General features: G+C 49.6%; 1 protein-coding gene across 1 annotated transcript; it reads right to left on the bottom strand.

Moving 5' to 3' along the window:
• Positions 1-3973: 3973 nt before the first annotated feature.
• Positions 3974-22262, bottom strand: LOC143639907 (arylsulfatase L-like). The gene is made up of 11 exons (XM_077107936.1): positions 22186-22262; positions 22036-22080; positions 19757-19909; positions 18652-18773; positions 15286-15408; positions 11662-12082; positions 9291-9427; positions 8861-8995; positions 7693-7855; positions 5678-5805; positions 3974-4332 (listed from the first exon to the last, which is right to left on the bottom strand). The coding sequence occupies exons 1-11, from the start codon at positions 22260-22262 to the stop codon at positions 3974-3976; spliced, it is 1863 nt and encodes a 620-aa protein (XP_076964051.1).
• Positions 22263-23178: the final 916 nt, after the last annotated feature.

Genomic DNA, 23178 nt, shown 5'->3' with positions numbered 1-23178 from the left:
AATCCATCAGCATGCATCTGTCTATATATCTATCCATCTGTCTATGTACCAGCCATCCCTGCTTCCACCCATCTGCCCATTTTCTCACACATGCATGATGTATTGGTCTATCTACCCACCCATCTACCCATTCATCTAATCATCCATTCAGACATACATACATCTTTCCATCTGTCCATTCATCCTTCCACCCACTCACCCATCCTTTTTTCACCCATTCATGCATCCACCTCCAACTCATCCACCCATCTACCCATTACCAGACCATCCATCCATCCATCCACCCATCCACCTATCTACCCATCCACCAATCTATACAGTCATCTACCCATCCACCCATCCATCCACTCATCCACCTATCCACCAGCCATCCACCCATCCACTCACCCACCCACCCACCAATCCACCCATCCATCTACACCTATCCATTCATCTGCCTCTCCATTCACACATCCACCAATCTGTCCATTCATTATCTATTCATCCACCATCCAACCCTCAAACCACCCATCCACCATCCACCCATTCATTCATCCATCCAACCATCTACTCACCCACCCACCCATCCTCTTATCCACCCCTCCATCCACCCATCACTAATCCATCTTTCATCCATGCATCCTCCCCTCCATCTACCCATCCACCTATCCATCCAACCATCCAGCCATACACCATTCCAGCCATCCAACCACACATCTACCCATATATTCCTCCATCCATCCATTCACCCATTTACTCATCCACAAATTCATCTTTCATCCACTCATCCTCCTCTCCATCACCCATCCATCCATCCTTCCAGCCATCCACCCCTTCATCCAACTATAAACCCATTCATCCATCCACATGTCCATCCAACCATGCATCCACCCATCTATCCTTCCATCTACCCATCCACCCATCGAACCATCCACTTCTCCATCCACCCATCCACCCATCCATTGACTCATCCATCCACCCATCCAACCATCTGTCCACCCATCCATCCACGCATCCATGCCCTCATCCACCAACCCATTCAGCCATCCATCCACTCATTAACATATCAGTGTGTTTGTCTGTCCATTTGTCCATTTATATACCTACACCTACATACATACTAAACATACCGGCCTTAACTGTGGTTTCCCAATCCAGCTGGGCCTGCAGGAAGTGAGACTGTCTGCAAAAAAGTGAGACTTTTTTTTTTTTTTAGTTGTCAATGAACCTTTATTTATTTACATGTGGTGCTGAGAGTCTAACCCAGTGCCTCACCCATGCCCGTGGGTGCTAGACCCTCTCCACCAAGCCCTGGGCACACCCAGGTTTTATTCTGCTCATGAGCCCCAGGTCATGTGCAGTGCCTCCCTGGGTCTCGGGAAGAATTGCACTTCTCTCCCTCGCTCCCTGGGTACCTTCAATGTCACATGCTGTGGGAGCTCCGTCCTCCAGGGAACTCCCAGCCCAGGAGCTCTGTTCCAGCCCATTTAAAGATGAGGCCCTGAGCAGCCCAGGGAGACCCTGTCTCTAAATAAAATACAAAGTAGGGCTCTGGGTGGGGCTCAGGGGTCGAGTGTCCCCGAGTTCAATCCCTGGTTCCCCGGTGTCATGCTCAAATTCAGGACCCCCAAAAGACCACCAGAGACCAAGATGGATGTAAGCAGCAAAGAGGTGTTTATTGCGAGCTAGCTCGGTCCTCCGTGTGCACACAGCAACTGGTGACGCTGAGAGGCCCCGAGCCCAGGGTTTGCAGCAGTTTTATACACTCTTTGGGGAAGGCAGGGACTTCACATGCATCATAGCATCTCTTAGCACCACCACGGGAAGATCATAAAACAACTCTTAACATTGATTAGCACATTCACTGGCGGGAACAAGTTGCACAGGGGTGATTGGCTGGTATAAGAGGGGGATTCATTTGAACTGATTGGTTTAAGCCAAGAGGGATGTTCCTGCTGAACTATGGGGTTCCCCAACACCATAAACTACTGGGAGGGTCATCTGGCATCCCAGGTATTTCCCTGTCTCATGCTGATTGGTGGCTGCCAGGGGTTTGCTGTGGGTCCCCCCCTAGCCTGACTGAGTCAGGGACACCTGGTGCAGCAGATCTCTCCTGTTATTTGTAGATAAACCACTTAGCAGGGTGGGCATGTGCCTAGGAGTGCTCTGTGGGTCTTTCCAAGGACAAAGGTCATGTCCCTTCCTTGGACAGGCTTTGCTCTGAGGTAGAGGCTGGTTTTTCACCCCATTCTCCCCCCCCAAAAAAAAGCCCCCTGTTCCTGCTGATGGGCAGAATCATGGCCTCTGGGACAGTAGCTCCTGTGCCTCTCCTTTACTAACAAAGCAATAAACTCTGCCCCCACCAAAGCTGTGTCCTCATTATTGGATTGGCACTGGGGACAATGATGGAGCTTTCAGTAACTCCTTAACCTCATGTTTCCACCCCCCACAGCTGTTATCTGTCACTAAAGTTTTGGTTTTGAAACATTTTGCTGATTTTAGTAGATGCTGAAGCACAGCCTTCTCGTGCTTCCTCAGAGGACCCAACTCGGGGCACTCCACCACTGAGCCAGGACCCCTGTTGTGTTTTCTATGGTAGAATCTCAGAAAGGAAGTATGTTGGGTGCTGCTAGGTAGACTATCAGATGTTCTGAGCATGACCCTGGGTTACAAATGCTCTGGGGTCAGAGGGAACTGCTTCCCTGTGCAGAGGTATTTGAGGCAGGTTGCTTAGATAGGGGAAGGTGAGAAAGTTCAACACAGCACATAACAGAGAGCACCGTTATCTAATAACAGTTAAATCATAATGCAACAAAACATAAGCTCTACATTATGATTTCCAGCCTATTTTAATGCACAATGTCAATAATCATGTTGAAGTCAGCTGTAGTGGTGCACACCGGTAAATCTAGTGACTCAGGAGGCTGAGGAAAGAGGACTGCAACTTGGGAGTCAGGCTCAGCCACTTAGCAAGGCCCTAAACAACTTAGCGTCTGACTCAGACTAAAATAATAACAGTTAAAATAAGAATTTTCTTGATACATTTGCAGAATTCAAAACTTGGCACTTAATGGGTTAAGAACACGGAGCCTCTGTGGGGACTTGGGCGTCAAAGTCACCAGAGTCAAGGGTGTGGCTGGGTCTGAAGAAGGTGACCCCGCCCAGAGGATGCTGAAGAACTCAGAGGTGACAAGTTGGAGCTGGTGACAAGGGACACAGCTGGCCCACTGTGCTGGCTTTCTCTTCCACACAGCATGGGTGGTGGGGAGGAAGCAGGGCTCCTAGCGATGGCCAGCTGCCATGTCTTTCCTCATCCCAAGATCCACTGGGCTGGAGATGGCTGTGGCCATCAGGCAGAGGTGGAGCTGACTTCTGGTGGTGGCCTGAGGTCATCCATGAGCACTCAGGGTCTGGGGGTGTCTAATCCCCTGGGCTGGGGTGTCTTGTTACAGCAGCCCAGGGAGACTAATACAGTGACCAGCAGCCTTCTGACCAGTGCAATGGCCTGAGTGTGGGTGTTCCCCAAAAAGTCTTTTATAGAAATCTTTACCCCCCCCCACCCCGTGATGCTGTTAGGAAGAAAGGGCTTTGGGGAGGAGAGGGGGTCCTGAGGGTGGAGCTTTCCTTGCTACTGAGAGCGATAAGCCGAGACTTGATCCCTCGGCACGTGCCATGTCTTATTGAATCAGGTTTGTTCCTCAGGGCTTCCCCCCCTCTGCACCTGCAAATCTGTGCAATTTGGAAGCACCTTCTGTTTGCAGGGTGGCCTCCTCTGGGCTGTCCCAGGGTCCTCTGTCTCAGCTTCTAATTGCAGGAGGTCCTGGGCTCTTTGCTGGGAGCCCAGAGTGGCCCCTGAGGGTGCGTTTCATTCAGTGTGCATTGTGCATTGTGACTTCATGTTGATGTGGGGAGTCACTGGTGACCACCGAAGGGATGCCTGAGGTCAGCATACGGAGCTGTTTGGACCGGGCTCCGGCTCTCTCCACGCAGATGGTCACTGCCCTAGGTCCTCTGTGTCGCACCAGCACAGGGGGAAGGGGCCACAGCAGGGCTGCAGCCACGGCCTCCACAGGTTGTGCAGGGTGCCCAGCTGCTGGCGAACAGTGCTCAGCGACCGCTGATGCTCCTCCACGGCCTGCCGGACTCTGGCCACCACTTGGTGGAACCGGGGCTCAGAGTCGGGCGTGAGGACATGAGACTCAGAGGGATCTCTGGAGAGGTCAAAGAGCAAAGGCGGGTCGTGCTGGACCACTCCTTCCCCAATGCAGGGGCAGACCACTCTCCCGTAGCAGGCTCCAGCACCCTCTGGCTGGAAGATCGGCGTCACAAAGTGCACTTTCCACAGGGTTGCTCCTGATGGGGGGACGAGAATCACAGAGAGATGATGTCAGGACAACAACAGGACTCACCCACGTGTCCATCGAGAGGTGAATAGCACCAGGTAAGGTGGCCCATGCCTGTGATCCCAGTGGCTCGGGAGGCTGAGGCAGAAGGATGGAGAGTTCAAAGCCAGCCTCAGCCAAAGCGAAGCCCTAAGCAACTAAGTGAGACCCTGTCTCTAAATAAAACATAAACTAGGGCTGGAGATATTGCCCAGGGGTTGAATGCCCCTGGGCTCTATCCATAATTACCCCTCTCTCCCAAAAAAGACCCGAATAGATATAATTTAATGCAGCCACTCTGTGGAATATTGCACAACCCTGAAAAAGAAGGAACCTCTGACATTGGCTATACCATATGTGAACCTGGAAAACACTATGCTCAGGAAAAGAAGGCTGATGCAGAGCCTGTGCAGGACTTTTTGTATGAAATGTGCAGAAATGAGCAGATCCACAGAAACAAACAATGGTTCAGTGGGCCCAGTGGCTGGGGAGTCTGAGGAGGAGGAGTAAATACTAAGTAGGACGGCTCCCTTTACGGTGAGGAAAATGTTCAGGAACTAGATTGGGGTGGTGTTGTACTACACTGAATGTACTGCCCCTCAATTGAACATTTGAAAGAATCCAGTTTTATGATGTGCTTTATTTCATTATTATTATTATTATTTTACTGAATTGCTTGCTTTCTTGATGCAAAACAGTTGGACGTGACTGCATCGTGGTCCAGAAAGCAAATCCACAGTAGCAAAGAGACAGGAAGGCAAAGGGATAGAGAGGGAAAGACAAATGGGGGGGGCAGAAAACAAGTATTGTTAAATGGGAGAATTACCTGATTATGAAATTCTGAGAGCTGGATTGATTTTTTTTGTTGTTGTTGTTGTTGTTATTATTATTATTATTATTATTATTATTATTATTATTATTTAGTCCTGGCAATTGAACCCAGAGGTGCCTTACCACTGAGCCACACCCCCAGCCCTTTCATTTTTTTTTTTTTAATTTTGAGTCAGATTCTAACTAACAGGCTGAGGCTGGCCTTCACCTTTCGATTCTCCTGCCTCAGCCTCCTGAGTTTATAGGGATGCACCCCTGCACCTGGTCAAGCATTGGATTTTTAAAAAGAAGAATCAGTACTGCTGCTGGGAAGTGGGTGAGGCAGAGAGGGTGAACATGGCCATGGGGAGGGGACAGTGAAAATGTGGTCAAGTGTCACTGAGTAAATGTGACACCAGGAGCAATCATGCACTGTCTAGAGACACCAGAGGCCTCGTCACAGGGTGCTGGGTGTCTGTGTCTGTAGGGGGCCTCGTTGTACTCACGGTCCTGGTCCCGTTGTTGCCACCGGGCTGCGTGCAGAAACCTCTGGCAGTAATGCAGCAGGACCTCATGGTCCGAGTGCTGAGTGGTCCCCAGGAGCAAGGGCAGCAGGTCCCGGCCATCAATCACTCTGCAGGGAGCACATGACACTCAGCACAAGGGGGCGCCAAGGGGCCCTGCAGAGCATATCCCAGGAGAGGAAGGAGAGTTGTGCAGGTGTGGAAGGGCTGGGGGGCCTGGGGGGCCCAGAAGCCTGGGGACATCACCTTGGATACAATGTAACCAGCTTGTTGGTTTGATTGGCATCACTTTTAGATACAATGTACCCAGCTCGCTTGTCTTGATGGGTGGCACCTTTGGATACAATGTGACCCGCTCACCTTTTTGGATTTGGTGTCCCCGAAGTTGCCTTGAACCGGGAAAACAAAGCCAAGCATTGAGGAAACGCCTCTCTATTTTACACGCCATCGACCTTGAGCCCCGTAGAACATGCCATGTCCTTAGACAAGGCCGGGCAGCCCTGGCTCTTGGGGATGGTCACAGGGGCTGGCATCTCCTTATCTGTCTGCCCTGTCTTCTGCTCTCTGCAAATACAGCTCATCCGACAGCCCTGCCCTGTTCGGTGTGGGAGGAGGTCGGCTTAGGGTACCAGGGTCCTTGTCTGCAGGCTTGTGCCACCAAAGGCTGCATCTACCTCTTCTGATTGGCAGTCACAACTTTGCATAGTGCACTGCCCATCACTGTCCTGCAAGGGGGACAGAGCCCAGGACCCCCCTGGACCCCAGTCCTGCAATCGGAGGACACCTACGACACTCATTTAAATGGTGTAGTATTTGCTAATAACCCATGCCCACGCTCCTACATACTTTAAAAAAATTGCAAATGCCTCATAATGCTGAATTCAGTGTGAACTCTGTCTAAATAGTTATTCAGGACAGATTCAATTTTACTTTTTTTTTTTTTTTTTTAATTTGGCTCCAGGGATGGAACACAGGGGTGCTTAACCACGGAGCCACAACCACAGCCCTTTTTTTTATTTATTTATTTTCGAGGCAGGGTCTCATTGATTTGCTTAGAGCCTTGCTAAGTTGCTGAGGCTGGCCTCCACCTTGTGATCCTCCTGCCTCAGCCTCCTGAGCCACTGGGATTACAGGCATGCCCCACTGTGCCCAGCAATGACAGTACTTTAATAATAATAATTAACAGGGCTGGGGATGTGGCTCAAGCGGTAGCGCGCTTGCCTGGCATGCGTGCGGCCCGGGTTCAATCCTCAGCACCACGTACAGACAAAGATGTTGTGCCAGCCAAATACTAAAAAATGAATATTAAAATTCTCTCTCCCTCTCTCTCCTCTCTCTCACTCTTTCTTTAAAAAAAAAATAATAATAATTAATAATAATAATAATAAGGCGGCTAATGGGGTTGTTAAAAGAAAACATCATGAAGCCTTTAAAATTGCTATCTACACAGTTTCCTAATAAATATTAGAAGTAGATTTCTAGTGTATATATTAGAATGAATGAACATAATTAAATGGTACAGCTTTGATTCGTATTTTTATATATATCATGAATGGATCTGAAATGTGAGCTGTATGAATACATGTGCTAGGTGTTTCTCGTGTATAAATTAGATTCTGCTGCAGTATATTAAAATTCATGGACATGTGATTCAATTGCATGAGATACGTGCATAAATTCATGTACATACTTATACAGCTCTTGCAGTTGGATGTGTCATGGGAGATATGCAAATACATGATAGGGTATATATTTGAGGATATAAATTTGAGTATATCAATTAGACCATGTATACTGCATTGCACATAGCACCATGATTAAATTGCATGAGGTAGGTGCATATATTCAGATATAACTGAATATATACCTTCACACACACACACACAGAAGTATATCTCATGCAATTGAATGTGCAACTTGAGATCTGCAAAGACATCTGCACACACACGTATTTTCTGTCCACAAGGTGGAATTGCTTTCTTTGGTCCCTTCTCTACCTGTCCTGGGGCACCTGGCCGCCGCCCAGCTGGACCACGGTGGGGAACACGTCCATCAGACTGGTGGGCTCCTGGATCACTCGACCGGCAGGTAGCACCCCGGGCCACCGGAAGATCCCGGGGACACGGATGCCCCCTTCCCAGCCGCCCATGCCTTTGCCTCCTGCGAAGAGAAAATGATGTGATATGAGATGAGCACGCGTTGACCCAGGTGACTCCGAGTGGATGCAGGCTGGAGCTACCTTTGTCTGCTCAGGTGCGTTCAAATTGGCAGAATGGGGAAGACAGAAGCAAAGGGTTTGGAAAGGGCCACGTCACTGACCCTCTAGGGGACAGAGATGGAACATCGGCAGAGATGGAAACAGACTTGGAGCCTGGCTTGATCCTGTGCCCCCCTTTTGTCTTAGGTTCATTGACAAGTCCCAACCTCCAGGAAACCTTCCTCTAAACAACTCTTTTATTAAATAATAAATTAAGGCTCCTAGGGGAAAAGTCAAAGGCCAGCACTGTCCAGCCATGTTCTTCTGGATGCCTCAGATAATGCTCAGGATCCGTGGAGCCCTGGATCGAACACAATGAGGCTGCCAGGTACCCACCACCTTGAATGCATCCCTCCTAAAATCTGAACCCGGCATCCTTGGTGTGGAGGATCCACTGGAGGGCAGATCATTTCTATGAAAAGGAACCAAGGCCTGGCATATCGTGCAACAGGATCAACTTTGAAAACATGGTTCTTCAATCAAAGAAGCCCGCCACCAAGGGCCACACCACGGGGAACCTTCTATCTGGAGCAGGAAGAGATGGAGGAAGAGGAGAGGAGCTGGTGGTTGGGGAGGCGGGGCACCCGCGGATCAAGGAGTGACTACTAAAAGCACGGGGATTTTTTTTTTTCCTAAGACGATGAAAATATTTTGAAATTCTACAGTGCTAATGGCCGCAGAGCTCTGTCAATGTCCCAAAAACCACGTGTGCAAAAAAATAAAAAATAAAAAAAAATCTGAACTTGGGAATTAGAGTTTTTACAGTGTTTTGGGCTGGAAAGAAATTCAAGTCCATATGCACCTGTGTTTGCAAATTTGGGGGACAGTGGTGCCTTTTCAATGCCAGGGCTGGGAAGAGCTGAGGAGAGACCTGGCCAGAGCGGATTGGGGCCCTTTGTGAGCCTCACCCTTGAAGACTCCATTCCAGCCTCCATATTGGTTGGTTCCCAGGCGAGACTCCAAGGATCCCCCGTGGTCCGAGGTGAAGTAGACGAGGGTCCGGTCGGCCAGACCTTCCTGGTCTAAGGTGTCAAGGATGTGTCCTGCAGAGGGCACAGCGTTGGGGCTGCTGGCGACAGAGTCGCGCCCAGAGCCAGCTACTGGGTGTGCCGTCTCATGCATTTTTTGAAAAAGCTGCACAAGTCAGTGGGTCGTGTCCGTGTCTAAGGGGAGCCCACGGGGGCATGATGGGGACAGCCTGGGCACTGGTGACCTGGGGCATTATCCCGTCTCCCAGAGGGGTTGGTCCGAGGGCATCTCTGGGGCCTGGCTTGGTCTACATGCAGGACCAGGGCGTGGGCACCTCTCCCCGGGTCTTCTCCGGGGAAGGACACTCACCCACCATCCAATCCATCTCCTCCACGTTGTCCCCGTATAACCCGTGACGACTCCTCCCTAGGAAGCCTTTGGTGGTGACCAGAGGGACATGGACGTGCAGAAAGGAGACGAAGAGGAGGAAAGGCCCGTGCTTATTCCTAAAAGTGAATGAGAGGCGAGGAGGGTTGTCCTTGTTATTGTGACAAAATCCATACTGACGGCCAGGGGACCCTGAATACGGGTCTAACCTGCCCCCTGCCTTTGCTTTTGTCCCCACAAAACTGCTCTTCGGCAGGAGGAGGATCTCATGTTTAAGAATCTTAAAGGGTAGGGCATGGTGACACATGGCTGTAACCACAGCAACTGGGGAGGTTGAGGCAGGAGGATTGCAAGATGGAGGACAGCCTCAGCAGCTTAGTGAGGCCCTGAGCAATTCAGCAAGACCCTGTCTCAAAATAATCAATCAATCAATCGAGTTGGGGGACTGGGGCTCAGTGGTGAAGGACCTCTGGGTTCAATCCCTAGTATAAAATAAAATAAAATAAACTTATGCCTTTATCTAGTGATAATTTTCCCTTTTAAACTACACTTGAAAGTCCACATCACACTTTTCCATCTGAATGCTGTAAGTCTCAAACTCTACATACTTAACAGTCCAGGAATAAAGGACATCACACTGCCGTCTGTCTGCACAAGCGTTTTGTTAAGTTATTCACAAGTTGCCTCTGCTTATAAACGTGGGTTATAGAAGAAGCGATATTGTACATGAAATTTTCTTTATAAATGCTGTCAGGTCATGAGTTCTTTCTCTTTTTTGTTGATGCAGTACAATTATACATAATGATGGGTTTTGTTGTTACATATTTGTACATGCACAGAAGCTAACGGTAGAATTTGGTTAATACGAAATCAGCTATATAATGAATATTTACAATAGGAAGTAATCATGAAAAAACATGCTTTAAAAATGAGGCATGCCACATTCATGTTTATGGCAGGCCAATTCACACAACCCAAGCTACTGAATCAACTGAGGTGTCCACCCATGGATGACTCAAGAAAGAAAATATGGTGAATATATGCAGTGGAGTATTACATAGTTAGGAAGAAGAATGAATTTATGGACTTTGCAGGTAAATGGATGGAACTGGAGAGCATCATGCTAAATGAATCAGCCAGACCTACAAAATCAAGGGTCAAGGGTCAAACGTTTTCTGTGCTAGGCAGAAGCCAGATGAAAAATAAGGGGGAAGAAAAAGTAAAGAAGATGGAATATGATCAGAATAGAAGAGAGATCCATGGAGTGGAGGAAAGGGCCCTGAGGGCGAGGGAGGAGGATGGGGTTAGAATGAATCCAACCTCATTTTATTGTGTGCATCCATGAACGTACCACAGTGGATCTCACCGTCCTGTACATCCACAAGATGCTAATTTAAAAGAAAAAAAAATCACGATAAGAAAATAGGCAATAAAGGCTATAAGGTAAAAGGAAGGACTGAGATGTTGAGAGCCAAAGCCGAAGGGGCCCCAGCAAACTTCCAGCTGCCAGCTGATTGGCTCCTCTGCGGTGATGCTCATTGGGCTGTTTCCCTGCCCTTTCAGACCCTGGAGCTGCTCATTGGGGGACTTTTTTGGCTCCGCCCACACGACCCAGCCAATCAGCCTCAAGAGCAGGAGGAGTGGGGGGTTGAGAGGCACGTGGGAAGCTGGTGGTGGCAGCTGGGCTCTGAGGGAATTCCTGAAGAGCTCTGTGTGGTGTGTGTGTGTGTTCTAAAAATAAAGTTCGTTTTTGCTTGATGAGTGGCTCCTGAATTTTGCCCAGCCAGACTGTGGCACTGAGAACTGGATTAGGACAGGGTCTGTTCCATGCTTTTTAAATTAAGTCAGAATGAATCCTGAAGTTATGTATAACTAAAAACAACCAAGGAAAATGCAAAATGGGGCTCGCTAGGTTATTGGTTTGGATGGGACCTCCAAGGCCCTCCTGTTGCCTTCGGAAGGCTCACATGGTCTCCTGTCCATGGCTCGGGTCTCCAAGTGGAGGAGAAGTCTTAGCCTGAAAGGGAGCACATGCTTCTCCCTCGGTTTCATTTGCAAGTTCATGTCAAGCGTCAGACCCGAGCTGCACCAGGGGATCCCACCGCAGACTCCCTGGGTGACTGTGGGGTCAACTGAGCCCCGAGTCAGCAAATTCCAACTGGACGGCCACCGTGTTTCTACGGGCATAGTGCAAGGTACGCAGCTCGGTCAGGCCATCTCCCGTGTCCCATGTTGCCAAGAAAGGTCTTTCTGAGCCCGGGATGGGCCAGGCCTCAGACACACATGACAGAAGAAGGTGCTGGACATTGCACATGGTCAGGGGCTGGGAGGGCGCGGGCCCCCCTGGGCTCACCTTTGCAGGAAGGAGGAGACTTCCTGCAGCAGGAGGGGCGTGACCCTGTCAAAGTCCAGGGGCTGCTGGGTGACCGTGTGGTTCCTCATCAGGAAGCAGTCTGCGTGGACGATCAGGTGGCCCACGAAGCGCGAGGCTGTGAGGAGGACAGCAGCAGCCAAGGCGGCCCCGAGGGCGGGCACCCAGGAGCTGGTCAGCTGGGTGAGGCGACCCACCATGAGTGTGAGCGAGGCCACGGCCAGGACCTGGAACCAGAGGCCCAGGGTGCGCTCCAGGCCCACACGCTTCTCCGACAGCTCCCACCAAGCGCAGTCGGCCATCATGGTGAAGGGCATTCCAAGGAAGCTGTCGAACCCGTGGGCCTGCGGGTGGTGGCAGTGATCGCGGGAAGACTCACAGTTCAGTCCCAGGTGCCATTTTCCTGGGGGAAGGAGATGCACACAGTAGGTATCACATATATTATGGTTTGGGTCTGCCATGTCTCCACAAAGCTTCCTGCACTGCAGCCTTAGACCCCAATGCAGCAATGTCCAGAGGTGAGGTTTAGGGATGGAGTTGGTTTAGGTCAGCTCTGGCCTCATGGATGGATTCGTCCAGTGAAAGATGTAATACAGTTACACAGACCCTGGGAGGGGGGGCTCTAGGAGACGGTGACTGGAGGAAGTTGGTTGGAAGGACACACCATGTCCCTGGCCCCTTCCTTTCTTTCCCTCAGCTTTCCGTCTGCCATGAACTGGGCTGCTTTCCTATACCATGCCCTTCGGCCATGATGTTCTGCCTCACCCCAACCCAGAGCCATGGAGATGTGGGGCACAGTTGGAGGAAGTAGGACACTGGAGACACGTCCTTGGGGACTCTATCTTGTCCTTGGCTCCTCTCTCTCTCTCCCTCTCTCTATGCCTCTCTGCTCCCTGGTGCCCTGTCCTGAGCTGCTCTCCTCCTCCAGGCCCTGCCGCCATTTTGTTCTGCCTCCCTTGGGCCAGAGCCATGGAGTCGGCCACTATGACTGAACCTCTGAAATCATGAGCCCCCCCAAGTAGACTTCTCTGCTTCGAAAAGCTCATGTGTGAGACACTACAAGAACCTTCAGAGGTGAAATGATTGGGATAGGAGAGGTCTGGATTAATCCACTTGAATGGACTCACTGGGTGGTGACTGCAGCAGGGATGGGGTGTGGCTGGAGGAGGGGGTCCCTGGGCTGTGCCTTTGGGGTCTCTGTCCTGTCCCTGGTGAGCAGAGCTCTCTCTGCTCCCTGGTGCCCTGTCCTGAGCTGCTCTCCTCCTCCAGGCCCTGCCGCCATTTTGTTCTGCTCCCCTTGGGCCAGAGCCAGGGAGTCAACCCACCATGGACTGAACCTCGGAAAACATGAGCCTCAAATAAATCTTTCTTTCTTTAAATTGTTGTTTCCTGCATATTTGGCACAAAAAGGTGGCTACCACAGCATGCTCGCTGCACTCGAGGTCTCTTCCGGGAGCTGGGGGAGTGTAGGCTGTGACATCAATGACCACACCACCTGACCTCATCCTTGTGGGAACAAGGGCCCCGAGAGGAGGCATTTCCCTGAGTATTACTTTCTCGTGAGAGGTGTGACAGAGTGCCATAAATCTGCTTGCTTAAAACATCAGGGGATGGTCCTCTGTCACATGTGGACAATCCACTCAAGGTCCTCTACAGGCTGTGTTTCCACATGAGGTCCCACAGGCAGCCCTTGATTGTCTGTTGGCATTCCTGCTGCCGATCCATCATGGATAGAAAATGTTAGGGGGGAAATTTGCAGCTTCTCTGAGCACAGGCAAATTGCTTTCCTTGGTACTCAACATCGTTTTGGGTATTTTAAGTCCTATGAAGGTGATTTAAAGTCTACAGGGGGATGTGTCCATGTTCTATGCCAACACTGTACCATGTGATTTAAAGGAGTGGAACCTCCAAAGATTTGGGTATCTAGGGGTTCCTGTAGCATTTAGCTCCTGATATCCTTGGGAACCTTGCTCGGACTTCACCTGGTCATGGTGCTGTATAACAAAAGAAGGATGTATTCACAGTGATCAGGCTGTTTCTGAAAGCTCAATCTTCCAGAATGAACATAGAACAAAGAGTTCTGGGCTTTGCGAGTGGGAGGCCCATAATAGAGGCCAAGTTCAAAGTGGGAGACTGTTTCAGAGCTCAACTTTCAACTCCAGTAAAGAAAGTTTTTGTCTTCTATGCAGCCACTATGAGGGTATTAATAAAAACCACATTGCGTGTCTTCTTGTGCCATGGGGTATTTGACATTCGGAAACTCCATGAGATTTCCCAGGCATTGATAGACGAGTCTACCTTAAGATATAATGGTCTATTGATTTTCTGTCCCACATACCAGCTAGACATGTCCTCCATGATCAACAGATGTAATTGCTGATAAAAATTATTACTACAGAGTTGAACACCGTGGCGCATGCCTATAATCCCAGCAGCCTGGGAGGCTGAGGCAGGAGGATTGTGAGTTCAAAGCCAGCCTCAGCAAAAATGAGGCTGTAAGAAAGTGAGCAAGATCCTGTCTCTAAATAAAATACAAAATACGGCTGGGGGTGAGGCTCAGTGTTTGAGTGTCCCTGGGTTCAATCCATGCTACCAAAAAAAAAAACTTATCACTACAGGTGAGTGAGGATCATGGCAATGTGGTCCCCTTTCCCTTCTCCCTGTCTGTGGTCTAAAGTTTCATTTACTTACTTTTTGTTCAATATCTAATGTGGTTTCTTGGCATATAGAAAAACACGTTTATTATGGAAGCACAGAGCGAGGTAAGTTATCTGCAAACATTTGATCGATGAGCATCTAGTTTATGTTGTTTTGATATTTATTTTTTGTGTGATGGGGGTCTCGGTATGTTCCCTAGGATGGCCTCCAACTTCTGGCCTCAAATGATCCTCCTGCCTCTGCCCCTGGAGTAGCTGGGACTACCACCATGCCTGGCCATACGACTATTATTTTTGAATGTTGTTGACTTTTAATTTTGTACCAGGGATTGAACCCAGGGTGTTAGAGTCTGTAAACAAGTCAAGATGGCTCCTGGCAAAATGCCAGAGGGAGTGGTTTGTAAAGTAACGCCAGCGAGCCATTAAGTGTGGAGATTCCTTATTGGTTGACTGCTGTATCGAATTTATGCTAATTAAGATAAGCTGTGTGGAATGTATAAATACCATTCCTGTCCTACAATCAATGGCTCCCATTTCTGCTGGATCCATCTACGCAAGTTGCTCGTCACCCCCTGGTTATTTTGCCCAGCCAGCCGGACTGCGGCACCAGGGATATGCTCTATCATTGTGCACCCTCCCCATCCCTTTTTATATTATTATTTTTTAAAATTTTGAGACAGGGTCTTGCTAAGTTGCTGAGGCTGGCCTCCAATATGCAATCCTCCTGCCTCAGCCTCCCAAGTTGCTGATTATAGGTGTGTGCCACCGCACCTGACCAGTTGACATTTGTTGAATAACTTGTGGTCCCCGTGCACCCTGGGAGAACACATCATTTCTGTCATCTGGGAAATTACCTGGGACCTCATTGGTTGCCTTTCCAAACATTTGGAGTTCAATAGACCCTTAAAAGAAAAATAGTGAGCTCCAGAGTTGAAAGAAAGGTACCTACCTATTAGTCCAGTGGCGTAGCCTTGGTCTCTCAATATTTTTGCAAAAGTTATCTCACTGGTGGGCAGGCCCCCGGATGCTGCTGTCCACTGGAGAACACGGAAAGCATTGCTGGAAACCATGCCTTCGACCAGCCAAGAAAAAGAAATAAGTTACTATTATGTATTTGCTTTTAGTTGATGATGATGATGTTCACTCTTTTAAATTTAGAATATTCTGTAGAACTCTCCATTATTGAAAATTACATTGAAAAGTTCCTTCCTGCAAAGACCTGCCTCACAGAACCACATATTTGGCAGGGAAGGTCATAATGAAATGTCAATGATGGAGAGAAGGTGTCTGGTCTTGTGCAAGTTAGGTCACTAAAGGAAAAAAAAAAAGAATTTAATGGAAAAGGAATGAGAATTTAAAATGCATTTTGATTTCTCCAAATTCTTGCTATCACCGAAGAGTTTTCACAGTTATCTGTGAAATGATGTGCAGAGCTTCTAGGTACGCTCATGGATGGTTATTACTCCAGAGAGTGCACAGGGAGTTGGCCTGGTGTGGATTTTGGAATGATTGAAAGATGCATTGCGTCAAGTATGGTAGTGCACACATGTAATCCCAGTGGCTTGGGAGGCTGAGGCAGGAGGATTGCAAGTTGGAGGCCAGCCTCAGCCACTTAGTGAGGAACTAAATAAAAAATAGAAAGGGCTGGGAGTGCGGCTCAGTGGTTAAATGCCCCTGGGTTTAATCCCTGGCATCAAAAATAAGTAAATAAACAAATGAAGATTTCCTGGATAGTTCTATACACTGGCAAACCATTGAGCTCTTGACTTCAACACAGGTGTGTGTGTGTGAGGGGGGGTGCTGGGTATTGCACCCACTGTTGCTCTACCATGAGCCAGAGTCCTAACCCTTTTTTATTTTGAGTGTCTTGCTAAATTGCTGAGGCTGACCTTAAATTTTCAGTCCTTCTGCCTCAGCCTCCTGAATTGCTGGAATTTCAGGAGCGCACCACCCTACCCAGCTATGCAGAGGAAAAGGAAGGTTTTCTTGCTATTTAGGTGTAGCAGGGCCACCAGATCAGGGGATGAGTACCACTGAAAGTAGGGTTTGTGACCATTTGCGAGAAGAGGGGATATGGCAGGCCATGGGGTATCATCAGAGAGGCACTGGGGTAGATCAGGAGGCAGAGGGAGTGAGGAAGAAATTTAGGGAGATGCCTCCGTTTTAAAATTTTTATTTTAAATGGAAAGAAAGAAGCAAGGCAGAGCAAGACGTTTTCAAATCTGCCAGCTTTAATGATTTCCGTCTGCTCTGGGCTGCAGGGGCTGCTCACTGCCCCAATTTCCTGGTTGCAGAACCTGGGGGGATATTCACCCAGAGGACACGGGCAGAGGATCTGAAGGTTCCACGTGGAGAACAAGCTCACATGCACATTGCTGTTATCTCTAGGAACCAGCCAGCATCCAGAGGATCGGCTCCCCGAGGGCCAGTGAGGGCCATGAGATCAAAGCATCAGAAAGCAAAAAAATACAAATATATGTTGAATGCATGCTTAATACTGCAGCCCAGAGAGAGATGGACGGATGGATGCAGAGACAGGTGATGAGTGGGGATACGATACAGATGATAGATCCAGTTGCTTCTTTTTCCCGGGAAATCCTTAACTAGTCCTGGGTGAGAATCTCCCCTGGAGTCTGGGGCAGATTCCTCAGCCTCAGGGTCCAAGAGCAGAGAGGACAATACACAGAGTTCTGAATTTTTGATCTACTTCCTACCCAACTCCCTTGCAAATGGCAGATTTTAAGCTAAACAGTAACATATATATCATGTCCAAAAATAATCTATAAGACATGAAGGGCCCCTGAGATGATTGAGAAATCTCTGCCTTGGAAAGAGAAAAATATCTTGCCACAGGACATCCCCCCACGGACCACAGAAAACAAAGACCATCCTCTTTCCATTAAGAGGGCAAAAATTTACAAACGAGTTTCAGAAACACATTCATATTTTTGCTCTGATTAAACACATTTGTTTAGTTCTTTTTTTTTTTTTTTTTTTGCACATTGCCTAATGTATACCTGATGTCTGTGATAGGAGGCTCAGCAAATGGCCTGCTGCCTATTTTTGTACCCCCAGCCAGTGAGAAATGGATTGGTGCTGCTGTGGTTTGGATTCGGTGAGTCCCCCCAATATGCTGTGTGTGGGAGGCCTGGTTCCCAGCTGATGGTCTATTAGGACGTTAGGGAGCCTTTAAGAGGTGGAGTCTACTGGGTGGAAGTGAGGTCATGGAGGCGTGGCCTGGAAGGGGAGGGTGGAGCTCCACCCCTCCTTCTGCTTAAAGGATCCTCCATGTTCTCCTGTGACCATGTGCTGGCTCACCACAGGACCACAGCCAAGGAGCCAAGGACCAGGAGCAGAGCCCTTCCACACCTTGAGCCCAACAGAGACATTTGGATCTCAATGAGCTTATTTCTGTCACAAAGCTGACTCATCCAGGGTCTTGGCAGATAATTGGGGAAAAGTAGAGAAGATTTCATAACCTGTTCTTTCAGTTGGTACTTTTCACTACTGTGGGAGAAAAAAAAAAGAAAAAAAAAGACCTGACAAGAACAAATTTAGAGGAGGAAAAGTTGAATTTGGTTCATGGTGTCCGAGATTCAGTCCCTGGTGGCCAACTCCATGGCTCTGGCCCAAGGGGAGGCAGAACAAAATGGCGGCAGGGCCTGGAGGAGGAGAGCAGCTCAGGACAGGGCACCAGGGGGCAGAGAGAGCTCTGCTCACCAGGGACAGGACAGAGACCCCAAAGGCACAGCTCAGGGACCCTCTCCTCCAGCGACACCCCCACCTGCTGCAGTCACCACCCAGTGAGCCCATTCAAGTGGATTAATCCACTGATCAGATCACACCTCTCCTCCTCTAACCATGTCACCTCTGAACTGTCTTGCATTGCTTCACACATGAACTTTTTGGGGCACACCACACCTCTAAAGCAGAACACCTGTGAAATGGTAAGAAATTCAAAACGCAACATACATGGATAAAGTTTTATTAGGACACGGCCACAACCATTTTTGAGTGCACTGCCCATAGAGGACTTCCAAAATGCAGTTGAGCAGCTGTCCCCAAGACTGTGGGGCTTGCAAAAATGAAAATATTCGCTACCTTGCCTGCTACAGAAAATGTTATGTTCATACAGTTAAATCCCAGCCGGGGTCACCTTGTTCCCCAAGGGGCTAGAACACCAGGGCTGGCTGCAGTGTCATGGAAGAACTCTGTGGGCTGGGACCCATCTTTCCCCATCTGGGTGTCAATGAGAAAAGGCTGCGGGTGGACATGCTCCTGTTCCTCCCCAGGTGGGTTTCACAGTAGGACTTACCTGAGCGAATGGGGTATCTGCCGGTCAGGAAAGCAGCCCTGCTCGGGGTGCACACGGACGCCGCGGCGATGTGCTGGGTCAGGAGCACCCCGTCTTCTGCAAGCCGGTCGATGTTTGGAGTCCTGCCGAGAGAAAAAATAATAGTGCTGTGTTCTCCTAAGAAACCTGGATTTTCATTAGCGTAGGGTAAGCTGCTGGTCATCAGTGAATGCATCAAGATGTGCTCAAGAATGATCCAGAACCTCAAATGTCCTGAGGACCTTCAAAGAAACAGCATCCTGATAGATCATGGTGAGCCCCGTGTCCACCAGGCACTGCTGACCCTGAGAGACACACAGACGGGCAGTTCAGAAGTGGGAGGCTGCTTCTCACTGGGCCGTCAGGGACTGCATGGGCAGGTCCAAGGTCACGGACACCCGTGAGGGTACCGGGCCAGGCACACCCAGCAGGGCCCGTAGATTCAGCTTCATGCTGGGTCTCAGGGGACATTAGAAGAATCGAAATCAGTCCTGAGTGGGTGGGCTTGGCTGGATGGAAGAGGGGCTGGGAGTGAGGGGCAGTTCAGCATGGCTTTGAGCTCACAAGCAACAAAACTGATTTCCAAGACACCCTCCATCTGTAGTGGCTGGGTAAGAATCCTATTTTCAATCCAAGTGAGTAGATGGTTGGCGGGGTGGATTGGAGCTGGATTTATGTTTGCATGTGCAGCCTTCTGAGAATGTCCCCATTGGCCATTCCTAGGGTTGAATGCATCCTCAAATGACCTGTGTGGGTAAACGTCACCCCCAAAACCACATCCGTGGTACTTGAGAGCGAGACCTCTGGGTGGTGACTGGGTCCTGGGGATTGTGCCCTCAGCGTGGGTTAACGGATGATCAGAGTGGGGGGTAATTGCTATAATGCCAGCTCTGTCTCTCCGGGGTGCCCTCCACCACCAGGAAACAACAGGATGACTGAGCCCATCCTGAGGAGGAGCGGTCACCTGCTCTTGGATGACCCTGCCTTCAGATCTGGGGGCTGCAGGACCCTCTATTCCTATAGGAATCACCAGATCTACGACCTGCTCTTTTCTCTGGTCCCTGAGAACCCATTTCCCGTTCCTTGCCTTAGGGTCTTGTTGCCATAGCAGCCGAGGTCTCCAATGCCAAGGTCATCCGCCATCATCAGTAGGATGTTGGGCCTCCTCGAGTCAGCCGCATCCCTGCAGGTGGACGGTGTCCCTCCCAGCCACAGACCCAGGGCCACGGCCAGACAGCTCCTGAAACACAGGCTACACAAGCATGCTCAGCCCTGTAGTACGCGCCATCGGTCAGACATTTGCAGGGGGACACGGCGTCAGTGTTTAAGGGTTTGATGGGTTTAGGGTTTAGCTTTGAACCTATGCCCCAGGCCTTTGATTTTCTTTTTTTTTTTTTTTTTCAATTAAAATTGCTCATGCAGTTGATGGTCTTATTTGGACTTTCAAAGTAATTTCAGAGGCTCTAGAATGTTGTTGAATGGTTATGGCAATAGCAACTTAAAAAGCCTTATTTAAGCTCCCTTAAAATGTATGGATCTGTTTCCAAGAACAGCTTCTGCACCCTCCCCTTCTCCAACTGGCTTTTCTTCCTCTTCCTTCTCTCTCTCTCTCTCTGGGGGGAGAGGGGTATGTTGCCTGGGATTGAACTCAGGGTCCCTCAACCAATGAGTCCCATCCCCAGCCCTATTTTGTATTTTATTTAGAAACAGGGTCTCACTGAGTTGCTTAGGGCCTCGCCGTGTCTGAGGCTGGCTTTGAACTCAAGATCCTCCTGGCTCAGCCTCCTCAGCCACTGGGATGACAGGTGTGTGCCACCACGCCTGACTCTTATTCTTCTTTCTTAAATGGAAAAACTGTGTTGGATTTGTGTGTTGGGGGTACCTTGCTACAAGTTGGAACACTGAGTAGACACAAGCTCTGGGCAGTGGCCAGTCCCAGTGAAGCCGGAAATAGATAGACAGTGTAGATAGGTAAATCAAGTCAGGAGGCCAATTTTGAGTGAGTCTGGAAAGTTGAAGACTGTCCCCTGAGGGTTACCGTTTACTCTAAAATTACCCCAGTGTCAACCGTAGTAGGACCACTTGTGAATAAGCAAGTGGCTTTCATCAAGGACAGAGTAAACACAGTTCAGATGATGGTTCTGTATACCCACCATCAAGCCCTAGACCCAGAAGAAGATGTAGGGCCTGGCCATATAGACCCTATATAGACCCCCAAGTGAGGGAAGTTTCCAGACAAAGAGGGGAATAAGAAACTGATGTGACTCCATTTTTGAGAAACCAGCTTCTACCTCAAAGCCTGTCCAGGGAAGGGGACATGACTCTTGTCCTTGGAAAGACCCACAGAGCACTCCTAGGCACATATCCCCCCTGCTGAGTTGTCTGTCTCCAAATAACAGGAGAAATCTGTGGCGCCAGGTGTCCCTGACTCAGTCAGGCTAGGTGAGGACCCATAGCAACCCCCTAGCAACCTCCAAACAGCATGAGACAGGGAAATACCTGGGATGCCAGATGACCCTCAAGTAGTTTATGGTGGTTGATAACATGTTGGGAAACCATGTAGTTCATCAGAAACACCCTTCTTGGCTTAAACCAATCAGTTCAAAGAAACCCCCCTCTTGTACTAGCCAATCACCCCTACCCAACTTGTTCCCGCCAGTGAATGTGCTAATCAGTGTTAAGAATTGTTGTCTGATTTTCCCATGGTATAGAGTGATTTGTGATGTTGTGACGCATAGAGTATCCCCCCAAAACCTATCAAATCTCACTGAACAAAGGACCCGAACTCACTCCCTGGGACCGCTGCAAAGGGAACGGTTGTGAGTCCAGGCTCGAGCTTGCAATAAAGACTCTTAAGTGATTGCATTGGATTCAGCTCCTGGAGGTCTATTGGGTCCCATGAATCTGCCATCACATGGGGAAGCTGGCAACGTGAAGCCAGGAAGAAGAGGAAAACCCTGAATCTTTTATCCCATGATACTGTGATGCGCAGGTGGGCTTCTGAAGTGATGGAGGTCCCGGTCCAGATAGTAAAGCAACAGGTCGCCTCCATAGTGAGGCAGAGCAGAGATGCACCCTGGGTCTCCAAGGAGGTTCGCCATAGGGGCTGCGGAGAGCCAGGCGCCTGGCCATAGGATGCCCTTGGCGCTTCCCACCAGGTTTGGGACTGATCTCTCCTGAGGCTGACTGGAACTCTCCCAAGATACGGGGGCTTGGAGCCCTCAGACTGATCGTGATCCCCGTGCCCAAGGCTCCAAGGTCTCCTGGGTTCCTCACTGAGCAGAGGCCCCGTGCTTATCTGTGGATTTGGGGAGAGACAGGAGGAAACGCAGGCGGGGGCCTGGGGACCACACCGTCCTGTCTTACCATGAATATCCCATCCGCTGCATGGTCTCGCTCCTGTCGTGTTTCCTGTAGAGAAACGAAGGGGTTTAGAAGATCTGGGGCAGCAGGAAGCACCTCCTTCCTAGAGGTGAAAGATCGGGATGGAGCTCCGTGGAGAAGCTTGGCTCTCACCATATCAGCTCCAGAAGAAACTTAAAACCACGGCAAACGCTCGTGAGGCGGTGCTCAAGCACGGGGTCTACACACATTGGCACGCTCTATCAAAGAGGTGGACAAGCCCACGTGGTGGTGAATGGCTGTCATCTCTGCAAATGTGGGAGGCTGAGGCCGGAGGATACCAAGTCAGAGGCCAGCCTCGGCCCCTTAGAAAGACCCTAAGCAAGTTAGCGAGACCGTGTCTGAGAATTTAAAAAGTAAAATAAAAAAGGGCTGAGGATGTGGCTCAGGGGTGAAGCACTCCTGGGTTCGATCCTCATTAGCAAGAAGTGTCTTTGTGGGTCCAGAGAAGGAGCATTTGGGGCTTTGCAATGCAGATAGTTCCTGTTGCAACCAGCCCATTTGCCTGCTGTAGGGAGAATGTGGGAGTAGAAAATTCAAGAATGAATGGACTCCCCTGTCTGCAGCAAAACCTTGCTGAGCAAGAGAGAGAGAGAGCTGGGCTTGCTCACTGAGCCCTGGCAGCGCCGGAAGAGCAAGTTTGCACTTCTCTTCACTTTTCTGTTCTCTGCACGCACCACTATTTGCCTATCTGCCCGCCTGCTGCAGGACAGGAGTGCTTACACCTGTGAGCCGTACTATGCTTTTACGAGACCTATTATCTGTGCAATGCAGAGGGACACCTGTTCCACAAACCAGGTGGGTCCTGACAAGACAGTGTGCCCCTTGGGTGTGCAATGCTCTGAAATCCTGAGCTTTCCTTCCTGATCATGGTGCAATCGTTGGCCAGAGACCAGATGTTCTCTGGACCCCAGGCTCTGAGCATTTTGTCAACACATTTCCCAGCACACAGGGATGAGGGGTTCTGACTGTCCCCAAGGGGTCTTGAGCTGCCAGACCAGAGCACCTGACCCAGGAGCTCTGTTTCCAAGTCCTGTCTCCCTGTCTGAAGCTTCCTCTCCATTTCTCTTAAATTGTGCACAGATGCTCCAGGGACCCATTAGCTCA

This window comes from Callospermophilus lateralis, assembly GCF_048772815.1.
Source record: "Callospermophilus lateralis isolate mCalLat2 chromosome Y unlocalized genomic scaffold, mCalLat2.hap1 SUPER_Y_unloc_1, whole genome shotgun sequence".
Lineage (NCBI taxonomy): Eukaryota > Metazoa > Chordata > Mammalia > Rodentia > Sciuridae > Callospermophilus > Callospermophilus lateralis.
Note: the sequence above shows the minus strand (reverse complement) of the source record. Positions and strands in the feature narration are given on the sequence as shown.